Raw genomic sequence first — 14,772 nt, forward strand, 5'->3', positions numbered from 1 at the left:
ATAGGAATCATCATGCTGTGCCTAAAGACTCTAGGACAGGGATTCTAGAAAGAAGCACATGTCTCCATGGCCACCAATGCTTAATAACACAATGCATTACTTCTGCTTTGGTGACCAGCCCACAGGTTGTCTCACCACTCACTCTAAGATTGACCAGCTGAGCAGGAAAGCGTTGTCCTTACTCATCATGGTTTCTCCCAAAGATTTTGTGTATGATATGGGTTCATTGTGCTTTTGGATTCAAAACGTGAAGAAGACAGAAGCATGACCTTTAGTCATGACTCCTCTGAAGCACAGATCACATAATGGCCTGAATCGTGATCGGGTATGGTAGCAGGGATTAATTACTATGAGACAAACAATCAGCTACTGTATTAAAATATTACTCAACCAAATCTATGATTTTAGGCATGCAAATTCTGCTGAAATAATGAGAATATTTGTTTCAACTTATTTTGAAAAGAAAATTACTCAAGACGGTTTTATCAATGATATTAAGCTGCCACATTGTACAAGGGAATAAAGAGGCTTTTTTGGTAATCCTCCTATACTTCCTCAATCAGGAGCTCCCTATAACTGGGTCAACATAAAGCATTAAATATCTTTAAACAGGGCAGACATTAAAAAAAAAACCTGCACAGAACATAAAATAACAATGAAAATATTTTTCTGCTTATTGAGCGTTTATTAGATGCTGGTCTGTGTTCGTTACAAAATTATGTCATATATTCATCATTGTATCTCCATAAAGATACAATTTTTATCTCATTTCACATATGACAATCATGAGATATCAAGAGGTTAAAAATACCATTCAGGCTAATAAAAACAGTGTTAGAGTAAGGATTCATATCCAGCTTTAGTCAACTAAAAAACTTTGGTAATTATGCAAATATATTTCTTCCAGTATAGGACTGTATATATTAAAATTTCAGCCATATATCCACAAATATTCATAAATGTAGTGCTGAATTTTGCATTTGTTTTCATAATCCAGATGCTACAAGCCAGAATAAGGTGCATAAGGGGCCTATAGGGTTGGGTGTTCGAAGCTGTAATCAACAAGCAGGTTTTATAGCCCCTTTTTCAATCTATTTAAGGATCAGAGAAATATATTTTATAGATGAGTCTCTATATATTGGAGATGGGTCTCACTCTGTTGCCTAGGCTGGAGTGCAGTGACTCAATCAAAGCTCACTGCAACCTCAAACACCTGGGCTCAAGGGATCCTCCTGCCTCAGCCTCTCAAGTAGCTGGGGCTAAAGGTGCACGCTACCAGGCCTGGCTAACTTTTAAAAATGTTTTGTAGAGATGAGGCCTCACTATATTGCCTAGGCTTATCTTCACCTGTTGGCCTCAAGTGATCCTCCTGCCTCAGCCTCCTGAGTTGCTGGGGTTACATGCGTAAGCCACTGCATGCAGCTTAAATGTTCTTAAAAGTCTTTCATTAGTGACATTAGAGGAAGTCACACATGATTTTCCCGACACCCTCTATCCTTACTTTAAGAAGATGTAAAAAGACAGGTGCTGGGAATGCCCTAGTGGAATCTGGAATTATCCTGATTACTGTCGGGAATCCTGAAGGATTCTGAATATCTGATGCACACCACAGGACCAACAGAATCCCGCCCCTGGAACTGTGCTTTCAGGGAATGCTTCCAGCAAAGGGAGGATCAGTGTGCCCAAACAACCAACACATGAGTTTCCTGGAACCTGAAGTGCAAATTACAGAAGTCAATTTGTGTATTTGCTTGATGAGAATAGCTTCTATCACTTTGGTTAATGTTGTTCTGAAATTTGCTGCCCTTATAAACTGGGAGGGTTATTTAGCAAAAATAACCTCAATGGACCGGCTTAACCAAGTTGGCCTAGATGGGTTTTCAGCAGAAATAGAGCCAGGACCCAATCACACACCAATAAAATTTCAACCAACAGGATGAAGGCTATAATACTGGTTTGTGAGTGTACAGTTGAAGGAGTTAGGATATCTAAATTTACACTCTTCTTCCATAGAAAATACCAGACAGATGACAGCGAGAACAGAATAAAAAGAAAAATAAGAAAACCAAACATATATAGATGTAGACATGGATATATTAGGTTTTTGTTTGTTTGAGGTAGAGTCTCACTATCACCCAGGATGGAGTGCAGTGGCATAATCTCGGCTCACTGCAAACTGTGCCTCCCGGGTTCAGGTGATTCTCCTGCCTCAGCCTCCCAAGTAGCTGGGACTACAGGTGTGCACCACCGTGCCTGGTTAATTATTGTGTTTTTAGTCGAGGCGGGGTTTCACCGTGTTGGCCAGGCTAGCCTTGAACTCCTCACCTCAGGCGATCCTCCCGCCTCGGCCTCCCAAAGTGTTGGGATTACAGGTGTGAGCCACTGTGCCTGGCCGGGTTCTATCTCATTCTGAAAACCACAAGACAGAAAAAACTCAATCTTTTCCAGAGAACATGGAGGCCAGAATCACCCCAATTAATGACTTCAATAGAATAAAGTCTTCTCAAGACTTGAGACTGCATCTGCAAACTTCTGGCTTCAGGAAACCTCCAGGAGTGAGCCATCCTCAGACTTCACAGAGAATTATGTAAACCCCATCCAGCCATTTCTTAGCCAAATCACTAGCTTACTATTATCATTTGTGCCTCCTCAAAGGCATATTTGCATTGTATAATGCAATGGAAACCATTGCTGAAGAGGTACAAATTGGTACAAGCATTTTGAAAACCAATTTGGTGCTATCTTAAACCTGAAAACATGCATACTTGCCAATGCTGCAAATCCAACTGGGCATATGAATGAATAAAACGTATACAGATAGTCACAGCAGCATCACGTGAACTGGAAAAACCTTGGAAGAACCCATAACCTACGTCAAGAGAATGAGTAAATTAGGGAACATGATATTGAATTGAAATTAAACAAGCTGCAGATGCATGCATCACAGATGCATATGAGGCATATAATAATTGGAAAAAGCAAGTCACAGTAAATTTTAAATAGTATAATAACATTTTTGTAAACTCTGAAACTAATAAAACTAAATATCATATTGCTTGAGAATAAATGCCTTGTGTAGTAAAAGCTATTTTTAGAGCTATTCATCATGATTCAAGACTGCCCTTACCTCTGGGAGCTAAAGCTGGTGGAGGATGCGTTCAGAGAGAAGCATGTTGGTAATCTTTTCTTTCTTAAATTGTTTGAGTGTTTTCATAGCTACTCATGCTACCAAGTATGTAGTTTTAAATGCTGAACAAAAAATTTTATGTTCTTAATTTAGAAATGTACTCCTTTCAGTAAGATTCCATTACTACATGTGGCATACTTAAATAGAGAAACATTTTTAATAAAATGATTTTCATCTTACCTTGATCTGGGGTATCCATCAACAGAGTCAACATAAAGCATGGAAAATGTGTGCATCAGGCAGAAATTCAAATACTGCACAGGCCATTATTAACAATGACAATAATTATATTTTTGCTTATTGGGCATTTACTAGGGTCTAGGCTCTAAGCTTATTAGCTATGTATATTATGTAACTTATTCTTCATTACAACACCATAAATATGATATTGTTAGTCTCAATTCATATATGAGAACACTAGCATTCATAGTTTTGGAATAATGTTTCTTCCAATGTGAGAGAGATTTAAAATTGTCTCTAGTATGTTTATATGTATGTGTACACTAACATTTCAGAATAGACCATGTCAGGCTTGGGTTTGTTTAATAGTCTGAACTCTGCAGTCTTTCAGTGATGGAGGAGATGCACGAGAGTGGTTAGAGGCTGTTCTCATCAGAGAGCCACAGCACTGCAGCAGGCTCCTGCAGCCCTCTCACCTACCACTTTTTCAGCAAATGGTGCAATAGAATTATATTAGTGAAAGCCAGAAGTGAGAAAAACAATGACAAATGGACATCATATGTAAATGGTTAGAAATGGGTTTTCACTATTATAATTAATGGTAGTCAAAGTATATGATTTTGCAACAATCTGTCCTCACTTGAACAAAGTACAAGAAACAAACTACTGGGAATTCTCCAGATGGAACCTGGAACCCCTCTGATTTTGATTGAGAATCTTGACGATTTCAGTTTGCCTCATGTAGACAGCAAGGGCAACATAATCCTGCCTCTGGAACTGTAGCTTCGAGAGAATCCTTGCAGCAAAGATCACTTTGCTGAACAAAATGATGGAGAGGTTGGTGTATTAGAGCCTGAAGAGCAGATAGCTGCATGTGTACTCATTTGATGAGACAGGTTTACCTATAAATACTCCTCAGTTTGGTTGATTTTCCTCTGAATCATGCTCCCCTCATCACCAGGGAGGATTATCTACTAAAAAATGACACTAAGAGGTGTGCTTTAACTAAGCGGTCTCACATCAGCATACAACACAGATAGATCCAAGAATCTAAAACCAGTGAAAGAAACTTCAGTCATCTGAGTCTTGACCATTTCGGACTGCAGACCATAATCCTGGTCCTGTGTGTGCTGAAATGTGGGCTGAGGAAACTAAATGTCACTATACTATACAGAGACATTAGCAGAGGGAAGAGCCTATAAAAAGGGAGATTTTGAAAAAATCATATATGGAGCCCATACCTACTTGTTAATAGTTCAACCCCCCCTTTTTTTTTTTTATCTTCTACTTCAAAGACATAAGTGAATATCCCTGGAAAATTCTGATTTCTCATACCTACTGGCTTAAAAGGGACACGTGATTTTTTTTTAGGTCCAACCCTTCTAAAATAAGCAATGTGTCCATTCCTGTAGCCATAGGAGTTATTCTGCTGCACCTAAACCTCCCTTAGCTTAGGAATCTCAGCCAGGATCATATGTCTTCTACCTCCAGTACAGCCATTTTCCTCTGGTGTCCAGCCAGCCCCGTAGGAGGCAAAACCTGTCTGACCACTTGCTACATGATCCAGTAGCTCTGCAGGAAATCTTTATTCTTACTGATAATAGGTTCTCTCACAAATTTTGTGTGTGATACGGATTATTCCTGGTTTTGATTAGAAACCAGAAGCATAACTTTTTATATTTGATATCTTCTGCCATGTCTCCCTTAAAATAAACAACACAAAATGGTTTGAAATATGAATAGGAATAATTGCTATTTTTTCTGAGTAATAATTCCCCCAGTATTACTATACCAATGTGTTCCTCCTCTACATTGCAGTTTCTTTTCAATCCTTTCTCTTTTGCTGTCTTACCATATATCAGAGTTTAGTTTCAGTATCCATGCTTTTAACCACAGCAAGGGTTTTGATACTTCCTTCGATGTCAGATTTTTCCATCTCAGTTCTCTCCCCAAATATCTTCAACCACAAGGTACCAGTCTAATCTATTCCTTGAGTAAGTTCTCACTAATACCCTCCTCCCAGAATAGATCTTATTTTCTCACTGTTTGCCTTCATACGTACCTTTCTGTTTCTTTATAGCATTTATCATAGCTATAATAAACCTATGACTTCCTTCCCTACTCAGCAATAAATATAGGTTATAGGTACCCTTTCCTAGGGGAAGACAACACGGGTGGGAGAGGGAGTTTACACTTGTGTGTATCAACTCTTATCCCAGCTTGTCTTTTGTTCTGCCCTGATATCACCCCCTGTATTACCTACAATCCAGCGCTATGGGGCCTATACCCAAGGCGAATGGGCAGGGAAGGAATGGGCAGGGAAACACTGACCCACAGCAACTTGAGGGATAGGAAACTCTAAGATTTACATTACTGTTCTCCAATATCATTTCTCGCCCAAGCCCCAAGCTGCCCCTGGCCCAGGTTGCAGACCTCAGCACCACTCCACACACATCAGTTGAGGACAGGCTTTCTCCATGCAGGTTTTCTCAATTTTTATACAGTTTTTTTTTTTTTAGTTATTAATTTCAAGAATTCATATTTCCCCTTATATAGTCTTTCCTGGTTCTTTGTGGGCAGAGCTAGCTGCTTGTAACTGTTGCCATCTTGGGACTTGCCATCAAGGCCACAGGTAGAGCCCATGTGTAGTCATGAAAACCTCAGGCCCACTGTCTCTCTGTTACTGCAATGACATACATGGACATCATAAGACAACTACTCTGTCCATGCATACTGGCTTGGAACTTTCTAAGACCTTGCCTGCCTAAATAGGCAGCACAGTCATTTCTACTTGCATAGGAATCATTCTGCCTCTCTGAAAGCACAGGATCCGAGGCAGACTCATCCACCTAAACACCATGTAGTCATTTCTTCTCTGGGATCCAGCCATCTTCACAGGAGGCCCGCAAAAATGGTGTCTGACCAGTCATTCTGTGATTCCCTATGTAACCCGGAAATCCTTGCTCTTATACATCGCAGCTTCTCCCAAGTAGTTTTTCTATAATAGAGTTCCTTTTGACTTTTTAATTCAAAGCCAGAAATAGATTATTATCTTTGATTTATGCTGTTAGGTATCCTGAAGTGAACAGCACAGAAGGGCATAATTCACGAACAGGGTAGGGTGAGGAGGATTTACTCTGAGGGAAAACAAATGTTTGCACTTTTAAAATATTATTCAAACAAAGATTATAATTTCATCATCCAAGCCGGGCTATCATGATGACAGTTTAAGATTTCATTTATTTTTAAAAGATAATATCTCAAGACAATCTTGTCAATAAAATTACATTGCTACACATGGCAGATCTGAATAGAGGGGCTTCTCTCATATTATGCTTCCTATATTACCTCCATACAAGGTTTCCTTCAACAAAGGCATCATAAAACATGAAATATCTGCTCATCAGAGTGAACATGCAAACCCCTAATAGATCATGGAAAAATAATAGCAACAAAGACTTACTTATTGAGCATTTACTGAGCTCTGGACTCTAAAGCCCATTCTTTGCACACTTTACCTAATTTATTGTTTATAACATCATACACAAATGCTATGGCTAGTCCCATTTCACATGTGAGAAAACTGAGGTGCAAAGAAATCTTCCTCAGGGTCATACAGATAGTATTAGTCAGGATTCAAATGCAGCCTTATTGAACTTAAAATGTTAACATTTAACATGTGAACATTTAATGAGCATAGATTGAATCCACAGTAGGTGTGCAAATGTTAAAATGTCTGCAATTTATTTTTAATCAATTTTGAATATACAGTGTTTTGTTTGGGGTTTATTTCCAGAGTCCAGGTGCTCAGTGGTGGTCAGAGACCGTTCTAATCAAGAAGCTGTTCTCCATGTGAGCTCACTACAAGCAGTTCTTTTGTGTACCTCTCTATCAACAATTGCCACTTAAAAAGTTAGGTTACTGAATGGCAAAACTGCTAAAAAAAAAAAAAAAAAGTGCCAAATTGGCCAAATAGGATGAATATTTTTTGGACTTCCATTAGTTTAATTAAAGGTAGTCAAAGTATGTGATTTTAGAGATATTCCCCAATCTTATTTGAAAAATGTATAAAAATGTAGCTAATGGGAATGCTTTAGGTGGAATATTAAATTGTTCTGAATGCAGCTAAAAACCCTGAAAGATTCTGATTGCCTGACCCACACTGTAGAGATCATAGAACCTTGCCTGAGGAATTGTGAATTTCAGAGAATCTTCTTGTTATGGCTATGATCAGAGCTCCCTAAAGATAGAGATCTGGTTTTCTTGTATGCTGAAGAGCACTTGAGAGAGACTGGTTTGTGTATCTAATTGATGAGAAAGTCCTAGTTAATAAATGTCCATAAATGTAGCCAACTTTATTGTAAGTCATGCTGCCCCCAAAATAGCCCTAAGAGTTGTACCTGACCAAATAACTTAGTCCAGTTTTACAGGACATGAAGACTGAGGATTCCATCCCCAAACAATGCAATTTCAGTTATCTGAGTTTTTAATCCTGATTGGGATGAGAGAAGGCTGAGTGATAGAAATGTCTGAATATGTGCTATTACTCCTCCTCGAACTCAGGGAAAAAAAGAGAAACTGGCAAAGTGAACATCCTATTTAAAAAAGAAAAAAGGAAAAGATGTGTTTCATTTGATCTTGAAAAACATTAACTAGAAAAAAAGAACAAGCATCTATTTTCCTTTAGAAAAGTGAAGACACAACCACCAAAATGAATGACCTCATGAGGATGCAGATACTGAAGGAAAAGAGTCATTTTCCAGGACCATTCATGACCAGCATTGGCAGAGCTGACAGCCATCTCTACACTCCTCAGATGCCTCCATCAATACCAAGCAGCAGTTGCTTAACCATGGTACGAGTTCCCTCTTCCCAATATGTTCCCCTTGCTACAATATAATGACAAGGATTAACACAACCTTGAAAGTACTTCTCACCAATCCCCTACTACATACAATGCTTTATTTAACCAAATCAGTCATTTATTTATCAAGTGTGTATTTTGAGGTCCTATCCAAAATTAAAATTCTATTATTATCATCTCTATTCCATAGCAGGTATAATTAGATGTTTGTTTAATTTCATTTTTCTTTTGGCTTACATTTCTGTTTTTCCCTCAATACAACATGAAAATCATACCTTAAGGTAGAATAAGGTGGGAAGAAACAGAGCCAACCATAACACTATCACTGATTTTTTCCCTTTCATTTATTATAACTCAAACAATATCTTTAAAAATTTAGGAAAAAAAGATACATAAGCAAAAATAATTAACTTTTAACTATCAGAAATCTCTAACTAATGCCACATTTCAGTACATGGTCTTTCTGATTTTATACTTTTCATTATGTATATACAAAGAGTCTTATTTTCTGTCAGAGTAAATCACTCATATATTTTTCCATAACCCATTTTTTTATTAATATATCTTGAACTGCCATTCAGTCATACAATATAGATTTAAATTATTTTATTGCACCAGAAAAATTGCAGTTATTCCATACATTATCAAATGATCCTACATTATTTGGCTTTATGTTGTTTCCAGTATTCTGTGTATTTACAACGAACAGTATAAGATCGCATGCCTCTCAGATCTTTCATTGTCCTCATAGTAGCTTTATAATTATTTCCTTACATCCTGTGCACCTTGTGTCAGGGTACTGATGTCATGGCTATTGTGAGGTGATTTGATACTGATTAACTTCATTGGGAATGGGTTTCCTAATGCTATGGAAAATTTGCCACACTGATGAGTTCATTAGAGTTAAATCCATCAGAGAGTTAAAGCTATCACTCACAGGTGGCCTATATAATCTTCCGGGTCAGGTCACACTGCTGGTCTGTGGAGGCAGCCATCCTGCCTCCATGTTCTGGTCTCTAAGACTCCCTTGATCCCTTCTTGCCTCCATACTTCATCTTCCAGATCAACAGCCTACCCTGCAATTCAAAGTCCTCTTCTACAACTCAGAAATCGTGCAGGCCACTGTGGAGACAGGAGGTTAAAGAAAAGTCCCCTCCTGCCTAATTTTCCAAGTCCATGACTCTTTTTAGTTCCTGCCATTATTCAGATTGGACAGCCTCGAACCTGGGCCCCTTCAGATTAGGGAAGTTCATGGAGTCTTCCAGTGGCTGCCTCAATGATGTTTTTGCAACACAGTGCTGCTTCATTGGAAAGGGCTTTGTGATTTGGGTCTTTAAAATGCCCCTATCTACTAGAATGAGTTCCAACTGAAATCTCATGAAATCTAAGGTTTGTGATTGAGACTATTCCTTACTCTGAGTGCTATTAATAGTGATTTTTTTCTCTATGTTTATTTTATTTTATTTTTTGTCGCTGTCATATTAGGCAGGAGGGGACTTTTCTTTAACCTCCTCTCTCCACAGTGGTCTGCACTATTTCTGAGTTGTAGGAGAGCACTTTGAATTGCAGGGGCTGCTGATCTGGAAGAGGAAGTATTGAGGCAAGAAGGGATCAAGGGAGACTTAGCGACCAGAACATGGAGGCAGGACAGCTGCCTCCACGGACCAGCAGTGCTCAATGTGACCTGACCTGGGTAGAAAGGAGTAAAATTGAGATTATTTTAAAATTTCATCTCTTTTGGGAGTCACTTCATGGCAGCTTTGCCTTTACCCTCTGCTTCCCCATACCTCTTGATAGGGGATATGCCTTTTCTTTATGGGTTAATTCTCATCAAAAAAGAAATATTCTTCCTTCCACTCTCATAAAACAATGACGATGATAAAATCACTCCTTAAATCTTTTTAATTTCTTCCGTTACCTAAATTATACTATCTCAGTGATCTCTGTCTAGTTTTCCCTACTTCACCCAGTTAAGGTGATACTTGATGACCAACACTGAGTCTGGGATGACTCTCACTAGAGAGTGACCCTGTATTTCCTGTTTTAATTGTGCCTGTGTTTTGGTCTCTACATTCTAAGTTGAAGACTGGACCCGAAGAAGTTTCCACAAAAGATGGTGTCCAGAGTGACCTCAAAGAAGTGATGGTGCTGAACGCAACAGAATCATTTGTGTATGAGCCCATAGAGCAGAAGAAAATGTTTCATGCCACAGTGGCAACTGAGAATGAAATCTTCCGAGTGAAGGTTTTTAATATTGACCTAAAGGAGAAGTTCACCCCAAAGAAGATCATTGCCATCTCAAATTATGTTTGCCGCAGTGGTTTCCTGGAGGTATATCCTGTAACAGTTGTGGTTGATGTGAATGCCGACCGAAAAATGGAGATCCCACAAGGATTGATTAGAAGTGCCAACGTAACTCCTAAAATCAGTTATCTTTGCTCACAAACTAAAGGAAGTTTTGTGAATGGGGTGTTTGAGGTACATAAGGTAAGCCCACACCATTGTTTTATTGTTTCTCCTGCAACCGCAAATTTTTAACGTCTTGTCAACTGGAGTTTGGTCAACTTACTCAACACAGGAAATCAACCCCTTCACCCCTCTCCCAGCACTAGAGATAACTGAATAGAGTTCATTTCAGGATATGGGGTACGTTATATCTCAACATTCCTCTTCTTAAGGTGTCACCATGCAAGTTATTTAGAAAGACAGTCACTAGACCGGGCGTGGTGGCTCACACCTGTAATCCCAGCACTTTGGGAGGCCAAGGCAGGTGGATCACGAGGTCGGGAGATCGAGACCATCCTGGCTAACAAGGTGAAACCTCGTCTCTACTAAAAATACAAAAAATTAGCCGGGCGTGGTGGTGGGCGCCTATAGTCCCAGCTACTCGGGAGGCTGAGGCAGGAGAATGGTGTGAACCCGGTTTGCAGTGAGCCAAGATCGCGCCACTGCACTCCAACCTGGGCAACAGAGCAAAACACTGTCTCAGGAAAAAAAACAAAAACAAAAGACAGTCACTAGGGAACTTGGGATTTTATTAGCTGTGATGATCTATTCACAGCCACCCTTGTCCAGGGCAGTGCAGTTTGTATCAACACACATATCCTTAGAATTTTGTTTCTTTGAGTTCTGCTCCATCTGCATCAATGACAACTTAATTTAATTGTGAACAAAAGAGTTGCTCTCCTAAGCCTGAATCCTGATTGTGACAATCAGAGTAAGAAATCAAATAGACTACTCTGCTTTAGAATGCAGCTATGTCTAACAGCTGAAATTCTGATCATTTGGACTTCAAAGTGTTCTTGCCTCTTCTCATTCATTAATTCATCAGGAGATTGTTGAGCAACTGACTTCTGCATTAAATAATAAGAAAAATACGAAAGCAAAAAGACTAGAAGAGTCACATAGCTTAACTGCTCAATTTATAAATAGGGGCAATAAAATGCAAAAAAAAAAAAGCTTCATGAATTCTTAGGCTTACAGTGTGCCTTTCGGTTTCAACACATCATGTAAATATTATGCTTAGCTGATTTAACTTGTTTGAAGTACTGTTTCGTACTCCATTATATATGTCTTCTAAGGTGGCTTACTTTTAATTGTGCTGTTTTCTGTACACTCTGTTTAAATGACTGTACATATGTATGTGGTTGTAGAATTAATGAATGAAGTAATGAGCTACAAACCAGAATAATGTGACTAGATGGATGATCTAGATTTGAGATCTGGGCAGATTGGCAAAGAGTGATTATATGGAGAAGAAAGAAGGAGTTACATATTGAAATAACAGCCTACTTAATGAGAACTCGCAACATTCTTTCTCAAACTTGTAAAGAGCCATGAAGAGCCTCTATTATCTGCTCTTGGGCAGATGTGAAAGATATCTACCAAAGTAATCAGATTTTTCTGTATCCAGGCTCCTTAAAAAATCCCAGCTATGCTGATGTTAAAACAGGAAAAATTAGTAATCAATTTTTTTTTCCTAGAAAAACTCCAGCAGATAACGAACTTCAACAAAAGAGGCTCAAGAGAGGATTGAAAAGGCAGGATTCACAGACCAAGTGTCTGGAGCTATTTGGTACCTGTCATTCAGGACCTCCAGCTCTATTTACTCTATCAAAGACCAAAGTTTCCAGAAACACCCTGTATTTCTCATAGATTGGAAAATTATTGATCCAGTTTCAGAAGATAAGTGTTAATTTTCTTTTGCAGAAAAATGTAAGGGGTGAATTCACTTATTATGAAATACAAGATAATACAGGGAAGATGGAAGTGGTGGTGCATGGACGACTGACCACAATCAACTGTGAGGAAGGAGATAAACTGAAACTCACCTGCTTTGAATTGGCACCGAAAAGTGGCAATCACGGGGAGTTGAGATCTGTAATTCATAGTCACATCAAGGTTGGAACTTTATGGGAACATCATTTTTCCAAAGTGGCAAATCGTTTTGTTTATACTTTAAGAAAACTAGACTGCTACTATTACACGGAGAGTTTAGCAAGTGGAAAAGGAACAAAGCCTTGCACTTTACTGGGTGTAAACTTCCCATCATTGTTTTTGAAGAAGGATACTTGTAATCATAATAAAAAAAATTAGAGAGACTTTCAAAGGCTATGATACCTAAGTTAAATAAGAAAGAATTGGTTGCTTTTACCACAGCACGGAGATAATTTAATCAGAATTTGTGTTTGGTTAAGGCACATTTGTTTCAAATGCTGGCTCTGTGATTTTTCTAGTTGACTAAAGACTTAACACTAGGAACCTCAAGTTCATCATTTGTGAAATGGGAGAAATATTGTCTACCATAGAGGGTCATCAACTTAGCTCACAGCAGCCCTAAATTACCAAGAATGCATCTGAGCAAATCAGATCACAAAGGTACCTGCCTTTAGTGAGATACATACACTGGTTTACATCTGACAGAGGTAGTTGGGTCTACATAACAAAGTTCATGCTTTTTGCCACACTGACACACACATTCATGTGGGATTCTTGGAACACTAACAAAGGCTAATATTGGAAGGCAAACAGTTCAAAACAAAGGCTGACATATTCAGGCACACACATGCTCTCAGATTGCTTCAGTTCTCGGGAACATCAGTCAAACATTCCAAATCTTCTTTGATAGCAATTGCACCAGGAATACCTTTTGTACTCTCTTCCTTCCTTTCTACCCAATGAAAACCTTCCCCTCAACTCTAGTCATTGGGTGCACCAGCTCCTTTCTCTCTCCTGTTGTTCCCTGACATCTCCTGCTCTTTCACTTGCACTCATGCTGAGTAGGAGTGAATATCTCATTTCACGGTCCCAATTAAAGAGAGAGGCATGACTCAAAGGTCAAGAATTTATTAAAGGAGACAGATGAGAGTGAGAAAAGAATCATTTAGAAAGGAATAGGGGAAGAGATATGGTGCATGGGGAGGAGATACAGTGTGATTGAAGAGAGAAATGTGGGATCACCAGCATCTCAACTGGTCTGTCTTTATCTCTTTCTCCTTCAAGGTCATCAAGGCCAGGAAAAACAAGAAAGACATATTCAATCCTGATTCAAGTATGGAAACTTCACCAGGCTTTTTCTTCTAAAATCTGAATGTCATTGATGGTAATGTTTATGGAGATAGGTCTAAGTGCCTAAAAAATGTACATATACTTGGTTGAAATACGACACTATATATGCACACCATTATCATATATACCAGCTGTTAATCCTATGGAATGGGGTATTGGGAGTGCTTTTTAAATTCTTTATAGGTTTTTTTTTAATAAAATGTCATATGTTGCATCTTCAACTTCTATAATTTGAAAAAAAAATAAATAAACATTATCTTTTTTCTGAAAGGAATTCTTCCCCAGCAGTCTTTTTAATCCATCCATGAGTTGCTTAAAAGCAAATAGTTTGTGGTCTGCAAATCAGGGTGGGGCACACAGGCCTCAAGCAATATTTGGATTTATACTTTGGGTGTGATCTTTACAGGGTAAATCCCTGGTCAAGAATGAACAGGCTGTGTTCTGCTGAAAGAAACCAGGCTGAAGGGGTAGGTAGGGTGAAATCCAGCTTGTGGTTCAGTTGCCAAGCGCTGTGTTATTGTTTTAGCCCAGAGCAGTAGATACCTTTTCAGAATTGGTCTCCTGGAGGGGGCATAATTGGGTAAATTTTCTGCCAAATAAGGTACCTTCTGGTGATGTGCATGAAGGCACTTGTCTGTGTTAGAGGAATATCTGGGCCTGCCTGATGTGAAATATCTGGTTTTATGCATTTCCTCAAACACCGACTGCTCTTCAGGCACTTTTGAACCATATTTCCTTTTCTCACAATCCACTATAGTGATCTGATCCATTAGAAAGCTGCCCTAGGAAGAGCTGCATTACGCAAACACTGAAGATAATTAATTTTATTTAGAACAGAATAGAATAGCAGAAAGTACGTATCTAAAACTAAAATTTAGCTAAATTTATTGATTATATGTTTGGTACCTGGTACTTTGCAATTATTTTGTGACACGTAATCTTCATATTAGTTCTAGAAGGTTGATTGTTTTCT

General features: G+C 38.7%; 1 protein-coding gene across 5 annotated transcripts in view; it reads left to right on the forward strand.

The window, feature by feature from the left end:
- Positions 1 to 14,073, forward strand: part of IFI16 (interferon gamma inducible protein 16) — a 41,577-nt gene extending 27,504 nt beyond the window's left edge. Inside the window, exons 8-11 of one of the 5 annotated variants that reach the window (XM_003892880.5) lie at positions 8,055 to 8,222; positions 10,311 to 10,718; positions 12,441 to 12,632; positions 13,734 to 14,073. In XM_003892880.5, the coding sequence (XP_003892929.2) occupies positions 8,055 to 8,222; positions 10,311 to 10,718; positions 12,441 to 12,632; positions 13,734 to 13,814 (849 nt within the window). In that variant the 3' untranslated portion in view covers positions 13,815 to 14,073. The other 4 variants (XM_021925422.2, XM_021925429.2, XM_021925425.2 and 1 more) reach the window with 4 other exon arrangements.
- The last annotated feature ends 699 nt before the right edge of the window (positions 14,074 to 14,772 follow it).

The sequence above is a fragment of the Papio anubis genome, chromosome 1 (genome assembly GCF_008728515.1).
Source record: "Papio anubis isolate 15944 chromosome 1, Panubis1.0, whole genome shotgun sequence".
In the NCBI taxonomy this organism is placed as follows: Eukaryota; Metazoa; Chordata; class Mammalia; order Primates; family Cercopithecidae; genus Papio; species Papio anubis.